The 15,979-nt window shown below is 63.5% G+C and overlaps 7 protein-coding genes across 7 annotated transcripts in view; 2 read left to right on the forward strand and 5 right to left on the reverse strand.

Moving 5' to 3' along the window:
- Nucleotides 1–2,520, reverse strand: part of RHTO_04896 (RNA binding protein) — a gene marked incomplete at both ends in the record, with an annotated part of 3,158 nt that extends 638 nt beyond the window's left edge. The window contains 2 exons of the mRNA XM_016418559.1: nt 101–1,449; nt 1,525–2,520. Of these exons, the coding sequence (XP_016275835.1) occupies nt 101–1,449; nt 1,525–2,520 (2,345 nt within the window). The remainder of the gene's footprint in view (nt 1–100; nt 1,450–1,524) is intronic.
- Nucleotides 2,521–3,428: 908 nt separating this feature from the next.
- Nucleotides 3,429–4,544, reverse strand: RHTO_04897 (protein of DUF846 family; the record flags this gene model as incomplete). Its single annotated transcript, XM_016418560.1, has 4 exons — nt 3,429–3,557; nt 3,753–3,941; nt 4,021–4,158; nt 4,227–4,544. 4 exons carry the CDS (start codon nt 4,542–4,544, stop codon nt 3,429–3,431), a joined length of 774 nt encoding a protein of 257 aa, XP_016275836.1.
- Nucleotides 4,545–4,757: 213 nt separating this feature from the next.
- On the forward strand, nt 4,758–6,693 carry RHTO_04898 (uncharacterized protein; the record flags this gene model as incomplete). Its single annotated transcript, XM_016418561.1, has 2 exons — nt 4,758–5,130; nt 5,195–6,693. 2 exons carry the CDS (start codon nt 4,758–4,760, stop codon nt 6,691–6,693), a joined length of 1,872 nt encoding a protein of 623 aa, XP_016275837.1.
- A 304-nt stretch (nt 6,694–6,997) lies between these two features.
- Nucleotides 6,998–8,882, forward strand: RHTO_04899 (Drug/metabolite transporter domain containing protein; the record flags this gene model as incomplete). Its single annotated transcript, XM_016418562.1, has 6 exons — nt 6,998–7,412; nt 7,471–7,611; nt 7,670–7,763; nt 7,913–8,288; nt 8,371–8,542; nt 8,611–8,882. The coding sequence occupies 6 exons, from the start codon at nt 6,998–7,000 to the stop codon at nt 8,880–8,882; spliced, it is 1,470 nt and encodes a 489-aa protein (XP_016275838.1).
- A 267-nt stretch (nt 8,883–9,149) lies between these two features.
- RHTO_04900 (F-box domain contaning protein) lies at nt 9,150–11,558 on the reverse strand (the record flags this gene model as incomplete). Its single annotated transcript, XM_016418563.1, has 4 exons — nt 9,150–9,404; nt 9,469–10,849; nt 10,913–11,181; nt 11,250–11,558. The coding sequence occupies 4 exons, from the start codon at nt 11,556–11,558 to the stop codon at nt 9,150–9,152; spliced, it is 2,214 nt and encodes a 737-aa protein (XP_016275839.1).
- Nucleotides 11,559–11,935: 377 nt separating this feature from the next.
- Nucleotides 11,936–13,540, reverse strand: RHTO_04901 (heat shock transcription factor; the record flags this gene model as incomplete). Its single annotated transcript, XM_016418564.1, has 6 exons — nt 11,936–12,219; nt 12,281–12,443; nt 12,498–13,168; nt 13,231–13,293; nt 13,366–13,381; nt 13,454–13,540. The coding sequence occupies 6 exons, from the start codon at nt 13,538–13,540 to the stop codon at nt 11,936–11,938; spliced, it is 1,284 nt and encodes a 427-aa protein (XP_016275840.1).
- A 907-nt stretch (nt 13,541–14,447) lies between these two features.
- The window catches only part of RHTO_04902 (WD repeat protein 24), a gene marked incomplete at both ends in the record, with an annotated part of 4,441 nt that continues 2,909 nt past the window's right edge, over nt 14,448–15,979 (reverse strand). Inside the window, 5 exons of the mRNA XM_016418565.1 lie at nt 14,448–14,784; nt 14,853–14,962; nt 15,031–15,116; nt 15,176–15,275; nt 15,331–15,901. Of these exons, the coding sequence (XP_016275841.1) occupies nt 14,448–14,784; nt 14,853–14,962; nt 15,031–15,116; nt 15,176–15,275; nt 15,331–15,901 (1,204 nt within the window). The remainder of the gene's footprint in view (nt 14,785–14,852; nt 14,963–15,030; nt 15,117–15,175; nt 15,276–15,330; nt 15,902–15,979) is intronic.

The following is a 15,979-nucleotide window of genomic DNA, read 5'->3' on the forward strand; positions in this document are numbered from 1 at the left end:
GATCAAGCCCTCGTCGAGTTGCTGGAGCATGCTCTTGCCTCCGAGCGCAGCAGCCGCAAGAGCCGATGGCGCGGCATAGACGTGCGGAGGCGAAGCGGACGAAGTCGACGAAGACGGACCAGGCGGGTATCCCGTCTGCGGCGAGGAAGTCGGGTCGTCATACAACTCGCGCAGAGGGGGACGTGTCGAGCCGAGTCCAGTCGTAGGCGGCGCAGGGACCGAATGGAACGCGTCGTACGCAGAGTCGGTCCTGCCGTGCCCACCACCGCCGGCGGCAAGGAGTTTCTGCCTCGCGATCTCGGCGAGCACAGCGGGGTTGAGGTTCCCTGCGTTCGCGAGTCGAGCGAGCGTGCCTGCGTCGAGCGCCGAGAGCGGGATCGAGGGTCCTCCGCCGCCTGAGCCGGAGATGGCGCTCGCGGCGGACGTGGCGGCTGCTGCAACGGGCGCGGCGGCTTCGACTGCGGTCGGGGGCGTAGGTTGCTGTTGCTGCTGGAGCGAGGCGGTCGGCGTACCCATCCCGAGTCGCGAAGGCGGTCCTTGTTCGAGCACAACGCTCGACGGGACGCTCTTCCTCGTATGGAGGTTCTTCTTGGCCATCTCGGCCTTCAACACGCTCGGGCGCTCCGGATCAATCTTCCGTCCCGAGAGGATATCGACCGCTTCTGCAGCCTGCCTGCGCGTGCGAAACTTGGCGAACCCGATGATCTGCCTGCGTTGCTGGAGCTGTCCCTGACCCGCCTGACCATTCGTCGAGCTCGGCGTTCCAGCTCCCTCGCGCGCCGAGGAGACGGACGACAAGCTGGATTGGAGGTGAGGCGGCAAGCCCGGCATCGGCGGGACCGGCGCAAGGAGTCCCATCGCCTCCTCCTCGCGCTCCTTGTGTTCCTGCGCCGCGAGTTCGAGCGCCGAAAGAGGCGCAGGGACCTTGAGCGTCGCAGCTTCGAAGCCCTCGGCAAAGGCAAACATGTTCTGGAACTCGCGCTCGGTCGTGTCGTCTGGAAAACCGACGACGAAGATGGTCGTGACTGCTTCGGACGACTCGCCTGCTCCGAGTGACTCGGTACCCGATGCGCTGCCCGAGCCGTTCTGCTGTGCGGATTGTTGCGCGGCGGCGAGGCCCGCTTGGGCGAGGAAAGCACCCAATGGTGTCGTACCCGGCGGAGGCGCAGAACGGAGGTAGCCGCCTTTATCGACCAGCCCGAGCGTGCGGGAGTCGCGCGAGCCTGATTCGCTCATTGGATGGGAAGAGGGAGGGTACGAAGGCGAGTCGCTGTGGTGAGGAGGAGGAAGGGGGGAGGAGAAGCCTGAGGAGGGGTGGGCGGGGTAAGCGGTCGGAGAGAGGTGCGACGCAGGCGAGCCGGGGAAGGAGGAGGTCGATGAGAGAGTCGCGAGGTGCCGGTGCGAACTGGCGGACGAGGCGAATCCCGAAGCAGTCGAGTTCCAGCTTGCCTGCGTAGACATCTTCAATCGGTCAGCCTTCTGTCTCTTCGCGAGCTAGATGCGGACAAGTCGGGTCGGACGCACCTCCCGCACCCTCGCAGCCGCGTCCCTCCCTCCTCCTGTCATTGCCGCACTACTCGTCGCCCAGGGACTCGCTGCCCCAGCCACCTGCGTGACCCTCCCGCCCAACGCTCCAGAAGGCGCAAAAGGCGCTACGAGCGGGCTCAGTGGACTGGCTGAGACCTGCGCTGTTGTCGTTGTGGTGGAGGAGCTGGTGCGCTGGGAGGAGAAGGAGAGAGGCGTAGCGGAGGGAGGGGAGAAACTGGAGGGTGTTGGATCCGTGGCGGGTGATTCGAGGCGCAACGAACGGAGTTGAGCCCATCGTTCGCGATCGCGTTCTTCCTCTCCCGCCTCCACGCCTCCCTCGACTCCCCCAGCTACGTCGCGTTCCCGCATCTTCGGACTCGTGACGAACCCCAATCCCGTCAACCTGCTCTCCCTCCTCTCACCTTCTTCTCCCGCCCTCTGCGCCGGCCGAGGTCCCAGCAACTCGTCGTAATCGAACGCCGTGGCCGAAGTGAAGCTGCTGCTTGCGTATGAGGGAGGTTGGGGAGGCTGAGAGCGGGGCGAGGAGAGGGATGTGTAGGGGTGTGAGTGGGAGGAGGCGGAGGTTGAGGAGAGGGCAGAGGGTGGGCGACGGGGGTGAGAAGAGGAAGAGGGGGGAGAAGTAGTCGTCGGAGAGAGGTGGGACGAGTCGTGAGGCGAGAGAAGGGCGTCGGGGTCACGGTCGGGAGACGAGACGGGCGAAGCGAGAGACGGTCGGACACTGTTGCCTCCATGAGAGGCCTGATCGCTCGGTGCGCTTGCCGCCCCACTCGCCTGCTGCTCCCTCACTGCCTCCCACCTTGCGTCCCACCTCTCATCCCTCCCTGCACCCTCCTCGAACCGCTCGTGCCCGTCCTGCGCGTGCGAAGAAGGCCCGAAAGCAGGTGGCGGTCGAGCCGGCTCGGTCGGGTCCATGAGCGCGTGAGGCGACGGGCGGGGTATTGGATGGGATGGGTGAGCGAGCGAAGAGGCCATGTGCTTTCGTGTGGGCGATGGCGAGGCGAGGGGAACGAGGAGGGGAGGAGATGGCGGGGCCGAAACACAAGGTGAGAGAAGGCGAGGTGTGTGCGTCGAGGCTCGAGCGGGGAGGGCAGTCGTCGTCTGTCGCCTCAGTCGCTCAGTCGTCGTTGGTGTACAGCAGCGAGTCCCCAGTCAAGCGAGCGAGCTGGTCGAGAAGAAGAAGGCGAGCGATGAAGGCGCGGGGGCCCAAAGAGGCAGGTCGTCCTCTGCTCGTCCTCTCCGTGCGTGCCGCCTGTTCTGCTCGCCCTGTCTGCCCTGTGTGCCCCTCTAGTGACCCGCCCGGTGCAGTCCCACGGCCGTGCGAGTGCGAGACGGCGAGCGAGCGAGGGTGGGTGTTGACGCGCGGCGGGGTGAGGCTGGCGTGACTCGGGCAGGGTGTGTGGGTGGTGAGACGAGTCTGTAGTGGTCAGCGAGTGCCAGCTGCGCCAGTCTGTGGCCTCGAGCGGGTGAGCGAGTGGTTGGAGTAAGTGAATGCGAGCTGGCTTCATGCGACCGCGACTCCAGCTCCGACGACGAGGGCCGTCCTCGCCTTCGACAGCGTAGGGCGAGCCATAGCCAGTGTAGCAGCACACTCCAGAGTCACAGCAACACAGCGAGCTCATCCCCATCGCAATCCGTCGAGTGCAGCGTGTGCGGCAGGGGCGTAGTTAGCGGGAGAAAGGGATAACCGCTCTTGCTGCTCCCGACACGACCTCCACCCCTTTCTAATGGGCGCGCTAACGAGTCTAATGCGCGGGCAACGTCAACCCCTCGCAGCCAGGCTAAGTCCGCTCTCGCTCGCGTCTCTCGCGCTCTTGAAACCGCTCCTCGAATCTCCGCAAATCCCGCTTCCCACTTCGCACTGCAGCGAGGAAGCGAGCGGACTACCCAAAGAACCTCCCAAACGCACTCGACGCGATCCCACTGACGACACTGCCGCCGATCCCGCCCATCTGCCCGAGCATGCCGTGCGCCGCCATGCCCGTCGCCCAGCGGCGCTTGGCGTCGCGGTCCTGCGCGAGCGTGGATGGGCTGAGAGTTAGCTTGCGTCGTTGAGCGAGAGAGGAAAGGGACGATAGGAATATGGAGAGCGAGAAGAGGGAGACGTACGGCTGTGAGGAGAGAACGGGAGGAGAGAAGAGCGGAGCGGAAAAGCGAGAGTCGCGCTCTGTCAGCCTCTGCCTGCGCAGTCAGCGAGCTCGAGAAACCCGCAACGCACCGTACGTGTACCCGACCGTGTTCGTCACATTGAACACCAGCGCGAGCATGACGATCGGCAAGAACGAGAGGTTGAACTTGAGGATGCCGACAAAGAGGAGGAGGATCCATGCGCCCGGGAAGGCGTACATCGCGATCCAGAACATTTTCGAGTCGACGGCGTTTGACGGCTGCGAGGGCTGTGAGAGGAGCGAGCGACGAGGTTTCAGGTTGCGTTGTGCGAGAGGAGAGAGCGAGGGGCGAAGGGAGGGGACTCACGCTCCGCGACTCGAACACCCAGAAGGACGTCCCGTCGTCGTCGACTTGGTTCCAGAACCGCAAGCCGACGAGCACGCGACCCGAGACGTTTCGGACCGTCCAAAAATCGAGCGAGAGGAGGACCACGACGAGGACCGTCTGTCGCGCGCCCAGTCGCTCGTCAGTTTGGGACCATGGGGAGGAGAGGAAGGAGGGAATAAACGCACGGAAAAGACGTAGGAAGAGCTGAAGAAGCCGCAGAGGAGGTACGTCGCTATCGCCGCGCAGCGGAAGAAGAACAGGAAGAACAACGCGACCGGGTGTGCCGATTGAGTGAAGATGTTTCCCTCCCCATCTGTGCTTCCCACGCCCTGCACTGGGACGCTCCCGCGCGCCGAAGGGGGTTGGAGGTGTGTTGAGGAAGAGGGCGGGGCGGGAGGACGGCCGGCGCGCCCTTCTTCGGCTGCGGACTCGTCGTCGGCTGTGATCTGGCCGTCGAGCGTGCCGAGGAGGTTCGTAGACGACGAGTGCGGGTTGTAGGCCATGCGGGAGGGATGGTGGGGCGTGGAACGCGTCGAGGAGGTGTGCGAGAATGCGAGGAGCGCTGGCGGGGGTGACAGTCACTTCAGAAGGCCGTGCAGCAGTTTCTAGCCGGCTCTAGCGAGCGTATCGCAGCAGTCGAGGGTGAGTGGGTCCAGGACAACCTCCTCCTCCTCGTCCTCATCGCCCTCGAGTGTGCCGCACACTCGCAACTCGCGATGCACGCCTCCAGGACTCGCCTACGACCACTGCTGGTCTCACCATGGCTCTCCCCGCCCTTCCCACGGCTCGCCACTCCCCTCTCCTCCTCCTTCTCCTCAAGCGCTCGGTCCGACTCCGACGACCGCCCTCCCTCCCGCTGGACCGGCGACCACGTGCGCTTCGCCCCTCCTCACTTTCGCCGCGAGGACTGGGGCACGCGCAAGCCCAGACGGACGGAAGAGGAGAAGAGGGCGCTGATTCGCAAGTCGATCGAGAATAACAAGCCGCCCACCGAGGAGGAGTTGCAGGAGAGGCATCAGAGGAGGATTGCGAGGGCCGAGAGGTTGGAGAGGATGGATTTGACCATGCAGTTGCGCGAGACGAAGACTTGTGCGTTTCCGAACTCCTCCTCTCTCCTCCGCGCCACAGTTGACCCTTGCTCGCTCGCTCGCAGACATGGGAGGGTTTACGCAACCCCGGCATCTCAAGTTCCTCCAAGCGCTCGACCCAAACGTGAAGAAGCTCAAAGACTCGTACGACGTCCGCATCGGTCCCGACCGTATCCGCCCCGACGCCGAAGCCTACACGCCTCACACCGTCTACCTCGCCGTCACTCGCTACCCCATTCGATGGGGCCACGGCCGAGCGACGCGGAGGGAGGTCGTGAGCGGGTTCTGCAGGGAGGTTGATCTGCCTGAGCGGTTCAAGAACCTCAATTGGGGAGAGTGGAAGGAGGAGCATATCAACGAGGTCAAGGAGGAGTGGGGACAGCCCAAGGTCAAGTACACCATCCCGGCGGGCTACCATTGCCACCGCGACAGTAAGGAGTACCTCGAGCTAGCCGTCTTTCCCGGCTCGCCCGAGGAGCGCTCGCTCAAGAACCAGAACGTCTACAAGACGCTCACTTGCGTACGCAACGACCGCAAGCGCACCGAGGCGCTACTCGCGGAGAACCCGGACGCCGAGCTTGCGCCCGGAACGTCGTTCGAGGAGCTCGAGGCGTACGAGCAAGAGTTGCTCAAGCTCATCATCCCGCCTTCCGAGGAGGAGTTCGTCCGCCCCGAACCGCCCTACACCGACCCACCCCTCGTCGTCCCGTTCCTCACCGTCACCCTCCCTACCCGCCCCTTAGCCGCCACCGTTGCCCGACTCTGCAAAGGCTTCGAGCGTGGCCTCCCCTTCATGGCCTCGATCCCGAATGAAGACCGCCGCGACGGACCCGCCCTCTTCCGTCGTCTCCTCCGCCTTCGCGCGAACCGCCTCCAGGAACTCATCACGATGCTCGTTGACCGCCTGAACGGTGGGACGGGCGGTTTGCTCCACTTGCGTCTGTCGGCCGACGACCGCGGACGCGGCTACGAGGGCGAGTACCTCGAGGAGGGAGTCAAGCCGCCCAATGCGCGTGGGTGGGCCGAGTACTCCTTCCTCGACGTCAACAGTCCGGTGTGGGACGGGATCAACCAGGAGACGTTCCTCGCGAGCTGGGCCGACATGCCCGAGGCGACGCGTGGGCCCGACCGTAAGGAGACGACCGAGTGGGCGACGCCGCACCCGCATGCCGACGCCATTGCCGAGCACAACGAGCCCAAGGTGCCGGAGAACCCCGGTCGGGACATCATCATGGAGAAGGAGCGGTCGAGGGCCAACTGGCTGCTCAGCGAGAAGAAGCAGGAGGAGAGTTTCATGAGTCAGCTCACGAACGGCGGAGGGTTCGACGAGAACCTCGCCGGAACCCACCGCTTTGTCCCGCGCGACCAGCCCGACGCCGTCTTCCCCTCGTCTCCCCCGGCAGACTTCCCTCGTGCTCCGGCGCCTCATCTCGCCCGCGACCGCGACGCCGACTCTGCGTCGTCGTCGTCCCGGCCGTCCCAGCGAGACCGCGAACGCCCGCTCGACCGCACTCCCTTCCCTCCCCGTCCTCAGCGCTTCGATCGCGACCGCGCATACCAGTGATATCTCCCTAGCAACCAGCACCTCTCATACCACTCTTGTCATCACCGCACTCGTTGCATCCGGTTGTTGTACTCGTCCTCAATCGTCGTTTAAAAACGTTTGTAGCTTCGCACAAAGGTCCCTCCCCTCATCGCACTGTCTCTCGCAACACGCAGGTTCGCTATTTGCTCTTCTCAGCTGCACGCATCGTCGCGAACGTGAACGAGCTCGAGCGAGCCAGTCAGCCGTCGGCAACTCGCCAGCACGCGGGTTGACATCTTTCGCCGACGCTGCTCGCTCGACTCCTGCGCTTGACACGCTCTCGATGGAGCTCGCGACGCCTCCCAGCCCGTCTAGCAAAGTGCGGCTACAAGACAGTCCGCTCAGCGCTCCCTCAGCTGCGCCAGCCGCACCTCGTTGCGACGACTCGGAGACCCCCACTTCTCGATGGCAGCGTACGATCGACGACAGCGAGGACGACGGGCAGGACGACGAGATAGTGCTGGCTGTGAGGCCGACGGGATCGAGGGGCCACCGCTCGAGGCCGTCGACGTCGCGCTTGCTTGACCAGGAGTCGCAGACGGACGAAATGGCCTTCTCGCCCGACACGCTCAGACGGCAGAGACGGCTGCGCTCGTACGCCGACGACGAAGGGCTCGGTGTTGGAGTATACGTACCGGCGGGAGCGAGGCGATTCGGGCTGGCGGCGAGGGCTGTCGTCCGGAAGAACGAGGGCGAGTGTCGCTTTTCCTCCTCCAGCTCGTCGACCTCTTCCGCTAAACGTTCCGCGTTGCGCAGGTCTTCTCCTCATTGTAGCGAGTCAGGTCGGCTTCGCGATCATCAATACCTGCGTCAAGCTGCTTGAGGAGGACGTCGCAGTCCCCGTCTACGAATTGATCGTTATTCGCATGCTCATCACGTTCGCTGGTTGTTATGCCTGTGAGTGACGATTTCTCCAGTGGTAGACAATGTCAGCTGACTTCCTGTCGCATCGCAGACCTTCGGTGGTGGGCGAGAGATCCCCATCCTTTCCTCGGACCTCCAGGTGTGAGACTTCTCCTGTGCTTGCGAGGTTTCGTCGGCTTCTTCGGGTGCGTCGGAAGCTGTTGACTTGCGTGAGCGTGCCAGGCTGGAGTCAAGCTGACTCCTCGCTCGCTCCTCTGCCATTTCTTGAACCGCATCTTCGCCTGCACCGCACCCTTCCTTCTTTCACCCTCTCCCGTGCAACACTTTGACACAGGCTCTACACCAACTACGCCGCCCTTCAATACCTCTCGCTCGCCGACGCCTCGACCCTATGGTTCGTCTCGCCCGTCCTCGTCGGCATCCAAGGCTGGCTCATCCTCGGCGAGCCATACACCCGCCTCGAAGCTCTCGTCGGCATCGCCAGTCTCTCTGGCACCATCTTCATCGCCAAACCTTCCTTCCTCTTCCCCTCGTCCGCCGTCGCGACTGCTTTGACGGCAACGGCCGAGTCGAGCCCAGATCAGCGCATGAAGGGCGTCTCTATAATTCTCTTCGGCGTCATTGCGAGCTCGTCAGTGTCGATCATTATTCGCTTTATCGGTACGCGAGCCAGCGCGCTGCACAGCATCTCCTACTTCTCCCTCTACAGCGTGCGTTGACTTCCGCTCCATTTGGCTGCTCACATCAAGTTGACGGAAAAGCACGGCCTGGGCTGCGCTGTCGATGTCACAGGTCCTCGTCTCGTCCTTGTATCCCCTCGTCTTCGACTCTCCCCCCGTCTTCCGCCTCACGACCCGCTTCTTCGTCCTCCTCTGCCCCATCGGCGTTCTCGGCTTTCTCTCACAAGCTCTCATGACGATGGGACTGATCAAGGAGAAAGCGGGTCGAGGCGCGCTCGCAACTTGTACGTCCCGTCTACGCAACCTTTCCAGCCGATTTCTGCGCTGCTTGCCTGACGACACACACGCGCAGATACCAACCTCCTCTTCACGATGATCATGGAGCGACTCGTCTTCGGCAAACTGCCCGACATCTGGTCCCTCATCGGTGCGGCCATCATCGTCGGCGGCGCAGTCCGAGTCGCCCTCGAACACAAAGCTCACACAGCACCTTCCGGCTCAGCAGTCGATGGAGTCGACGAGGTTGCAATAGCGGCGGCGACTGGACCGGCGTTAGAAAGGTACGACCCGCTTGCGATGGCGGAGGAGGGGACCGGCAGGAGGGAGAAGACCGCACCTGCCTAGATGTTCCCGCGCTACGTTATCTCTCACGACTGTATATGCTCTTCACGACACGCAGCTTGTAGCTATAGACGGTCCTGCATCTCGCTCGGTTGCCCCTCCATGAAGCGGACGGCAGAGCATCTTCGAGCAAACTCGCCTGTCTGCCAACGCGCGACGGGACAAGCTGTATGAACATTGATAGTTGATCCACGTCACGTCGAGTACTGCACACATGAGAACAAGCGTCGCCGCCACCGAGATCCCATCAAGCGCGCCTTCTCCCGCTCCTCACATGATGCTGCACTCCTCGCGCTCCTCGTCCTCGTACCCGCCGTAGCTGTCGTAGTCGACGCCGCTGTCATAGCCGCCGAAGATGTCGAGCGAGTCGAACGGGTCGGCAAGTCCGGCAGCTGGCACTCCCGCGAGAATGCGCGCGGACGAGACGGCGCGACGGAATGCGTGGCTGTAATCGACCTCGACGCGAATCGTGCTCTTCGTGATCTTGCCCGTGTCCTGATTGATGTGCTTGCGGAAGTGGTTGAGCTGCGCAGCGGACAGGGCGAAGTCAGCGGAAACGGCGCACGATCGAATGCAAGGACCGACGCACCATGTCCATGACTTTCGTCTGACGGGCACCGTTGTACCACGCCCTCGTCGGCTCGCATTCGCAGATGACCTCGACCTTGTAGATCTTGTTCTCTTCCATATCGACGTTGTACTTGGCGGCCTCTTCGAGGAGCGAGCTGTCGGGACTTTCGAGCTTGGCCGAGTCGAGCTGCTTCTTGATGTACAGTGCGCGGAGCAGGAGCTTCTTGTCGGTCTGGATCGGGTCGGTCGGGCGGCCGCAGCGTGCCCAGTCGTCGAGAGTAGGAAGCACACGTCCTCCCGCGACCGTATAGTCACTGGTGCACGCGTACGGCTTCGTCAAATGCTGCACTGTACTGAGGCCTTCTGCCACAGTGTGGCATTCCTCGCAGGTGAAGCAGGCGAGGTCGTGCGACTCGAGAAAGGCAACGATCTGCTCGTCGCTCGCGGTGATGGGCGTCGTGTCGTCGCGGGGAATCCACGGCGGCAGGCGAGGCAGCGTGACAGCGTTGACCGTGAGGTTCTTGATGTAGTCGTCTTTCCAGGTCGCCTTGTTCTTCTGGTCCTGCCGGAGCTGTTCGTACGCCTTGCCGACGGCGCGGAGCATACCGTGGAGGCGGTCGCGGATGACGCCGTCGATGTCGGAGAGGATGGCTTCTTTGTGCTCGGCGAACAGCTCCTGAGCGGGCTTGGGGTCCTCGAGATCGTCGCTGACGGCGGCGAGGACGGGGAACTTGACGGCCATGTCAATGTCGGGGTAGACAGGCTTGAACGGGCGGTTCAGCTTCGCACCCGCGAGGCAGGAGGAGAAGGCGGCACGACGGTGACGGCGACGGATGTCGAGCAGCTTGGCCTTGAGAATCGGCTCGTTCTTCGCCCACATTCGCTCCGTCAGGAGTTCCGGCTTCTTCACGAGCGCTTCCTGGCGCCACTCGTAGTTGAACTCGCTATCGGTGAAGCCCTGCGCCTTGAAGCGACGCTCGAGGTCCTCGCGCCGAATCTTGCGGATCTCGTCCTTCGAGAGGGCTTTCGCCCTTTCCTGACTGTTGAGCCACGCGCGAAGCTTGTCCCCGTCTTCGCGGCGGGCGATGACCTTCGCCTCCATCTCCTCGGCGTACCACTTCTGCGCCAGCGTCGACGGCTCGCTCGCATACTCGCGTCCGTACATCTGAGCATCGCGCCTTCCGGCGATCCAGTTGCGGTCGGCGTAACTCTCGCTCGAAATCGGGAAGCGACGTTTGAGGTCGGCGTTGACCCTGGTGATATCCGCGAGGCGGTATTGTGTGCCGTAGCGAGAGATGTGGGACGTCCCAACGGTGCAGAACATGGCAATCGGGTGCAAGTCCTCGCCAGCCGCCTTGCGCACGGCGGTGTAGCCTGCAGTCGTGTACGTGTCGGAGAACCTGTGAGAAGCGAGCTCTGTCAGCAAGGTGGACATGCTGGAGTTCTGCGGAAGGGAGACGCACTTGTCCTTCATGCAAGCGGTGCAGATGCGGGCGCGGAAGTACGGCTCGGGCTTGCCGGCGTTCTTGCGGTCGCAAAACGTGCAGCCCTTGCCGAACAAGAGGTGCGCGTACTGGAGGTCCGTCATGGGCAGAGCGAGCTCGGGAAGACCGACGCGAGCGCGCGCCTCCTGCCAAAGAGCCTGGCTGTTCGTGCCCGTGACGACCGAGCGGAAGACCTTGCAGGTGCGGCTGAGGACGTAGAGGTCGCACGGGTCGAGGTGCGACGCGATCTGCGCGAGGAAGGGAAGCGGTCGAGTGTGAGGTCTATGAAAAAGGGAAACCCGCGAAAGTCACGCACGTCGAAGATGAGGTCGATCGGCAACGCGTTGAAGACAGCCATGGCACCCTTCCTCCCCTTGACCTTGCTCAGCGCCGAGCGGTTCTTCGGCTTCTTTGCGGGAGGGGGAGCAGGCGCGTCGACCTCGGCGGCAGGCTCGAACGGCGCGTCGTTCGCGGCTGGCTGCATGTCGACATCGTGACCAGAGGCAGCAATCGCGGCTTGGGCGACCTTCTTCGCACGGCGAGGCATGTTTGGCGGTGTGAGCGTGTTCGGGAGATGAAGATGGGGTGGTCGACGAGACGGTGTAACAAGGCACGGTGGGGGCATGCGAGCGGGTCTGGCGGGTCCTGGCAAGTCCTATGAGTAGCAGCAAGCACTCGAAGCGCAGTCTGACTGAAGCGGGAGAGAGCTCGAGGACGAAGACCGCTTCCTCGCCAACCTCGCGAGATTGACATCGCAAGTTGACGGTAAGGCATGTTATTGCTCCTTGCTGGACGATCTACGTGCGCAAGAGAAGGAGGTGACGACAAGATCTACTCGGAGAATGCGTCGTTCGTGAACGAGGGCGAGGCAACCAGTGCCTCCGCTCGAGGGTATGCTCAGTGTCCGATTCATGAGAGATGTGCGAGGGGTATAGCGCGAGGATCGTAAGGATATCAACATGCGAGAGAGAGAGAGGAGAGGAGACTGCGGGCGAGGAGAGGTCACTCGAACTTGCGGTCGCCAATACCGCCGCCGACGCGCCCGCTCGAGCGCAAGTTGTGCGTCTTGGTCGGCGTAGGCGAACCCGACGCGAGCGCCTGGCGAAGAACCTTCTTGCTGTTCTTGGGCTTGATGGACGAGAGGTCCGGTCCGACGCCGTTCGTCTCGCGGAAAAAGTTCGGGTGCGTGAAAGCGGCGTACTCGCTCGAGCTGGTCGGCGCGTCCGGGTGCGGCGTCGACTGGACCGCAGCGTGAAGGTCGAGGGGCGTGAGGCGTTTGAAGTCGTCTGCAAAGGAGGAGAGGCTGTTAGGAAAGCACTCTCGAAGCGAGCTGGGAGAGCGACGCACAAATGTTCAGCTGGCGGACGAAAGACATGTGCTTGTCGTGGCGGAAGACCTTGCGCAAGGCGTCGGCGAACCGTGGATCGTCGTACGCAAATAGAATCGAGTGTCCGTCGCTCGACCAGCGGACGACGGCGGCGAACTCGGGCGCGTTGAGGAGGTGGTTGAGCTGCCGACGAGAGCGTCAGTCTCAGCCAGGTGAAGACAAGAAGGAGAAACGCACCTTCGTGACGAAGGGAGTAGGCGAGTCGACCGTGCGGTCGCTGCGAGAGGGAAGATTTTCTTCGACGCCGTTGAAGCTGTACTCGCTCCCGAACGGGCTGTCGAGGCTGTTGATGCTCAGCTCCGACGTGCGGCGGGTAACACCATGCGCGAGGGACGACGACGCGCCGCTGCTACGGCGCCGGTCCATCGACTTGTCCGAGACGGGCGTCTGGAGGAAGGGCGACTGGCTTGTCGCGGGCGAATACGAGACGGCCCATTGTCCATGCGACTGCTCGTACTGCTTGAGGCCTTCGGGTGGTGTAGGAATCGAAGAGGAGCCTGGACGAGACGCGACAGGCTGCCAGGCCGGCTGGTAGGTCGGCAATTCTCCGAGGTGAGGCAGCTGGTCTTCGATGGGCGGCGAAGGGAGCTGGGGCGACTGGTACGTGTACGCGTACTGCTCGACTTGGCGGGGAGCCGGGCGGTAGTAGGTCTGCTCGACGAAGGGAGGCGCGAGTTGCGTTTGGTACGTCGAGCCGGAGGAGAAGGGGGTCGACGTCGAGGGAGATGCCGGGTAGAACGCGGCGTAACCCAGCTGTTGTTGCTGCTGCAACTCGGCGTAGGTGCGAGGAGCAGAGCCAGAGCAGCAGTTCGGGCAGTCGCACGAGGGAGCAGCCTCGTACGAAACGTCTGCGCAGGAAAGAGGGTCCTTGTGAGATAAGATCCCGCCGTCGTGGGAGGGATGGACGCACCCTGGGGTGGCGCATAGTACGACTGCGAGCGAGGAGCAGCAAAGGCTTCTGTCGGCGCCAGACCTGGAGGAAAGTGGGAAACAAACAAGTTCAGCAACTTCGACTGGCGGGTCGAGGGGCAGCTGCTGCACGCACCGCTGTACTTGGTGATCTGTTTCGAGGGGCGGGGCGAGGCATGTCAGCTTCGAAGCGACGCAGGGAGGCGGCAGCGAGGTCAACGAACCGTTCGAGCGGGCGGAGCAGTCCTGAGGAGCGAAGGACCGGCAACGGTGCGGTCGGCGACGTCGTACGTTGTCCGCTGTTCGTACATGGCTGGGGGAGTGTCGAGCAAGGGGAGGATGAGGAGCAGGACGAAGAAGAACCCAGGCAGCTGTCCGCCCGCGCTGCTCGCTCAAGGAGGGACGCAGTTCCTCGCTCGCTCGGGCATCAACGCCTTGTCTCAGTACGAGGGCTCTGAACGGCGAAGTCGAATTCGTTAGCGTCGATTGACATACTCCGCACACCGCACTTGTGCGCCCTCGTCGTCCGGCGTTGGTCCGGCTCACTCGAACTCCTCTCTCGAGCGCTTGAGCCTCTCGCCTGGAACGCTGCAACGGACAGTCCGAGCAAGCGAACTCACCTCCAGCAGCACTGCACTCTCGTCGCCCGGCAGACCCGAAACAACCTTGCCCGACCGACCTCCGCCAGAGAACGCGGGGTGCTGTTCATTGCAAACTTCGAACCTCTCAATTGCCGGTGTTGCCCATGCAATGAGGCGCTTCTTTCGACGCTGCAGACACTCGTGAAGCAGCGCAGGGCGAAGTGGCGATGGAGGCCAGTTCGAGGGAGCATCGTGCGAGCCTTGCGAGCGACAGCCAGCTCTTCGCAAGACGCCCTCGCAAGTCGCCGTCGACAGCGCATGGCGGCGCAGCCAGAGTCCTCGAGCACCCCAACATGTGGCAGCGAGGAAGAGCAGCGTGCGGTGCTGGCGGTCAGAACAGAAGGGACTGCGGACGTCGGTGAAGAAGAGAACACCCCGTCGGCCGCCGTCTTGGAACACTCGCAGATCAATTTGCTCGTGTGGCCTGCGAACCGCACGGTGGAGCCGCAAGCGAGACAGAGTCTGAGGCTGCAACGTTGACGCATCGGCCAGAGCAGAAGGGCTCGTCAGATCTCTCGAGAGGATGTGCGCGATGCAAGCGAGTACTGTATGGGGCGACAACAACAGGCCTCGTCGTCTACGCGGCAGACGGCATGAGGGAGCACGGCGAGTGTCCGCATGCTGCAGGACAGCCGGACAACACGTTCTTCAGCTGCTTCGCAGCGAGGTAGGCACCGCCTTCGGTAGCCGCTGCCGTCGACCAGGCCGGATCGTCGTCGTCCTCACCCCAAAGCCAGGCTCGCAACGGCGTGGCGATACCCGGCGTCGAGGGGTGCGAGTGGTCGAGAGGCGTCTGCGGAAGCGAGGCGGTGAGGGTGTCGGCAACACTTGACGCGAACGCTTCGAGGCAGTCGACGTGAGCGCCGTGCCCGCAGCCTGCGCACAGCGTGTACAGCGAGTCGACAGCGAGGTGGCTGCATACGAGAAGAACTCTCAGTCGGTGCGGAGGCGGAGGCGGCATCGCCTGAAGAACGGCACGAACCAGATGCAGCATGTGGCGATCCTCCTCCGGCAGCGGATGCAAAAGTCGAAAGGCGGCTGGTCGACCGGCTTCCCACACGCGCCGCACGCCGTGTGAAAGACGACCGTGTTCTGCACGTTTCGAGCGCGTCAGTCCGTGCGTTCGCCAAGTCGAGCGTAGCGGCGGGGCCGCCCCGTACTTGGGTTAGCGCCGTCAAGGCGGCGACGTCGCAAAACTTGTTGAGCGCGGCGGCGGGAATGTGCAGGTCGAGTCGACGAAGGTGGTCTGGCATGCGCAAGTGCCGTTAGCGCTGTGCCACGGACGGGGGGAAAAGCTAGACGAACCGAGGTAGGTTTTCGTGACACGAGCCAGCCAGAGCCGGTCAAACTCGACGTCCTTGTCCTGCAGGACGCAGCAGACGACGGCGCAGAGCTGCGAGTCTCCCTGTGTAGTCGCGAGAGTCAGCGGCAAGTCGGCAGCAGAAGAAGGCGGGACTGACCCGGTCCGCATAATCGTGAAGCGTCGCCACAAGTTGTCGACGTACGACTTCGTGGGCGTCGGAAGCGTGCTGTAAGCCGGCGAGACGAGAGAGCTCGCGTCCGCTTGGCCCCGCTGCGGCATCCTTCGAGCCTCGTCGAGAGTAATTGTGGACAGCCGAGCCGTGGTCTGCTGAGCCCCGTCGACTCGCGTCGCCGGACTGGTCGATGGAGCGTCGGCGACCCTTACTTGTGACTTCGAGAGACTGTTGACGACCGGAAGCCTTGCGAGGAAGCGTGCTCTCCCGCGAGCGAATCCCACGCCGTTCGATACTGTTGCTTCCAGCGCTCGCGCTAGGTCGCCTCGAGCGATTTGAGATGAAGGATGCGTGCATTGAGGCGAGTCGGGCGGAGCGGGAGAGGCGGGAGCGGCCGGTGCGTCCAGTCTCGTCGCCGTCGTCGAGGTCGGCGTCACTGCTCGAGCTTGACGAGGACGAGTTGCGACGAGAGATGACGCGAGAAGCGAGATTGGAGAGGCGGATGTCGTCTTCGTCGTCATCGATGGCCTGCGAGCCGTTCGTCGACGAGCGCGATCTGCGGCCGTCCCGGCTGGGCGAACGCAGTGCGCCGAGAGAGGCAGCAAGGCGCTTCGGGGTGACCGCCTGCAACGCT

Source organism: Rhodotorula toruloides (assembly GCF_000320785.1).
Source record: "Rhodotorula toruloides NP11 unplaced genomic scaffold Scaffold3, whole genome shotgun sequence".
NCBI classification, from domain to species: domain Eukaryota; kingdom Fungi; phylum Basidiomycota; class Microbotryomycetes; order Sporidiobolales; family Sporidiobolaceae; genus Rhodotorula; species Rhodotorula toruloides.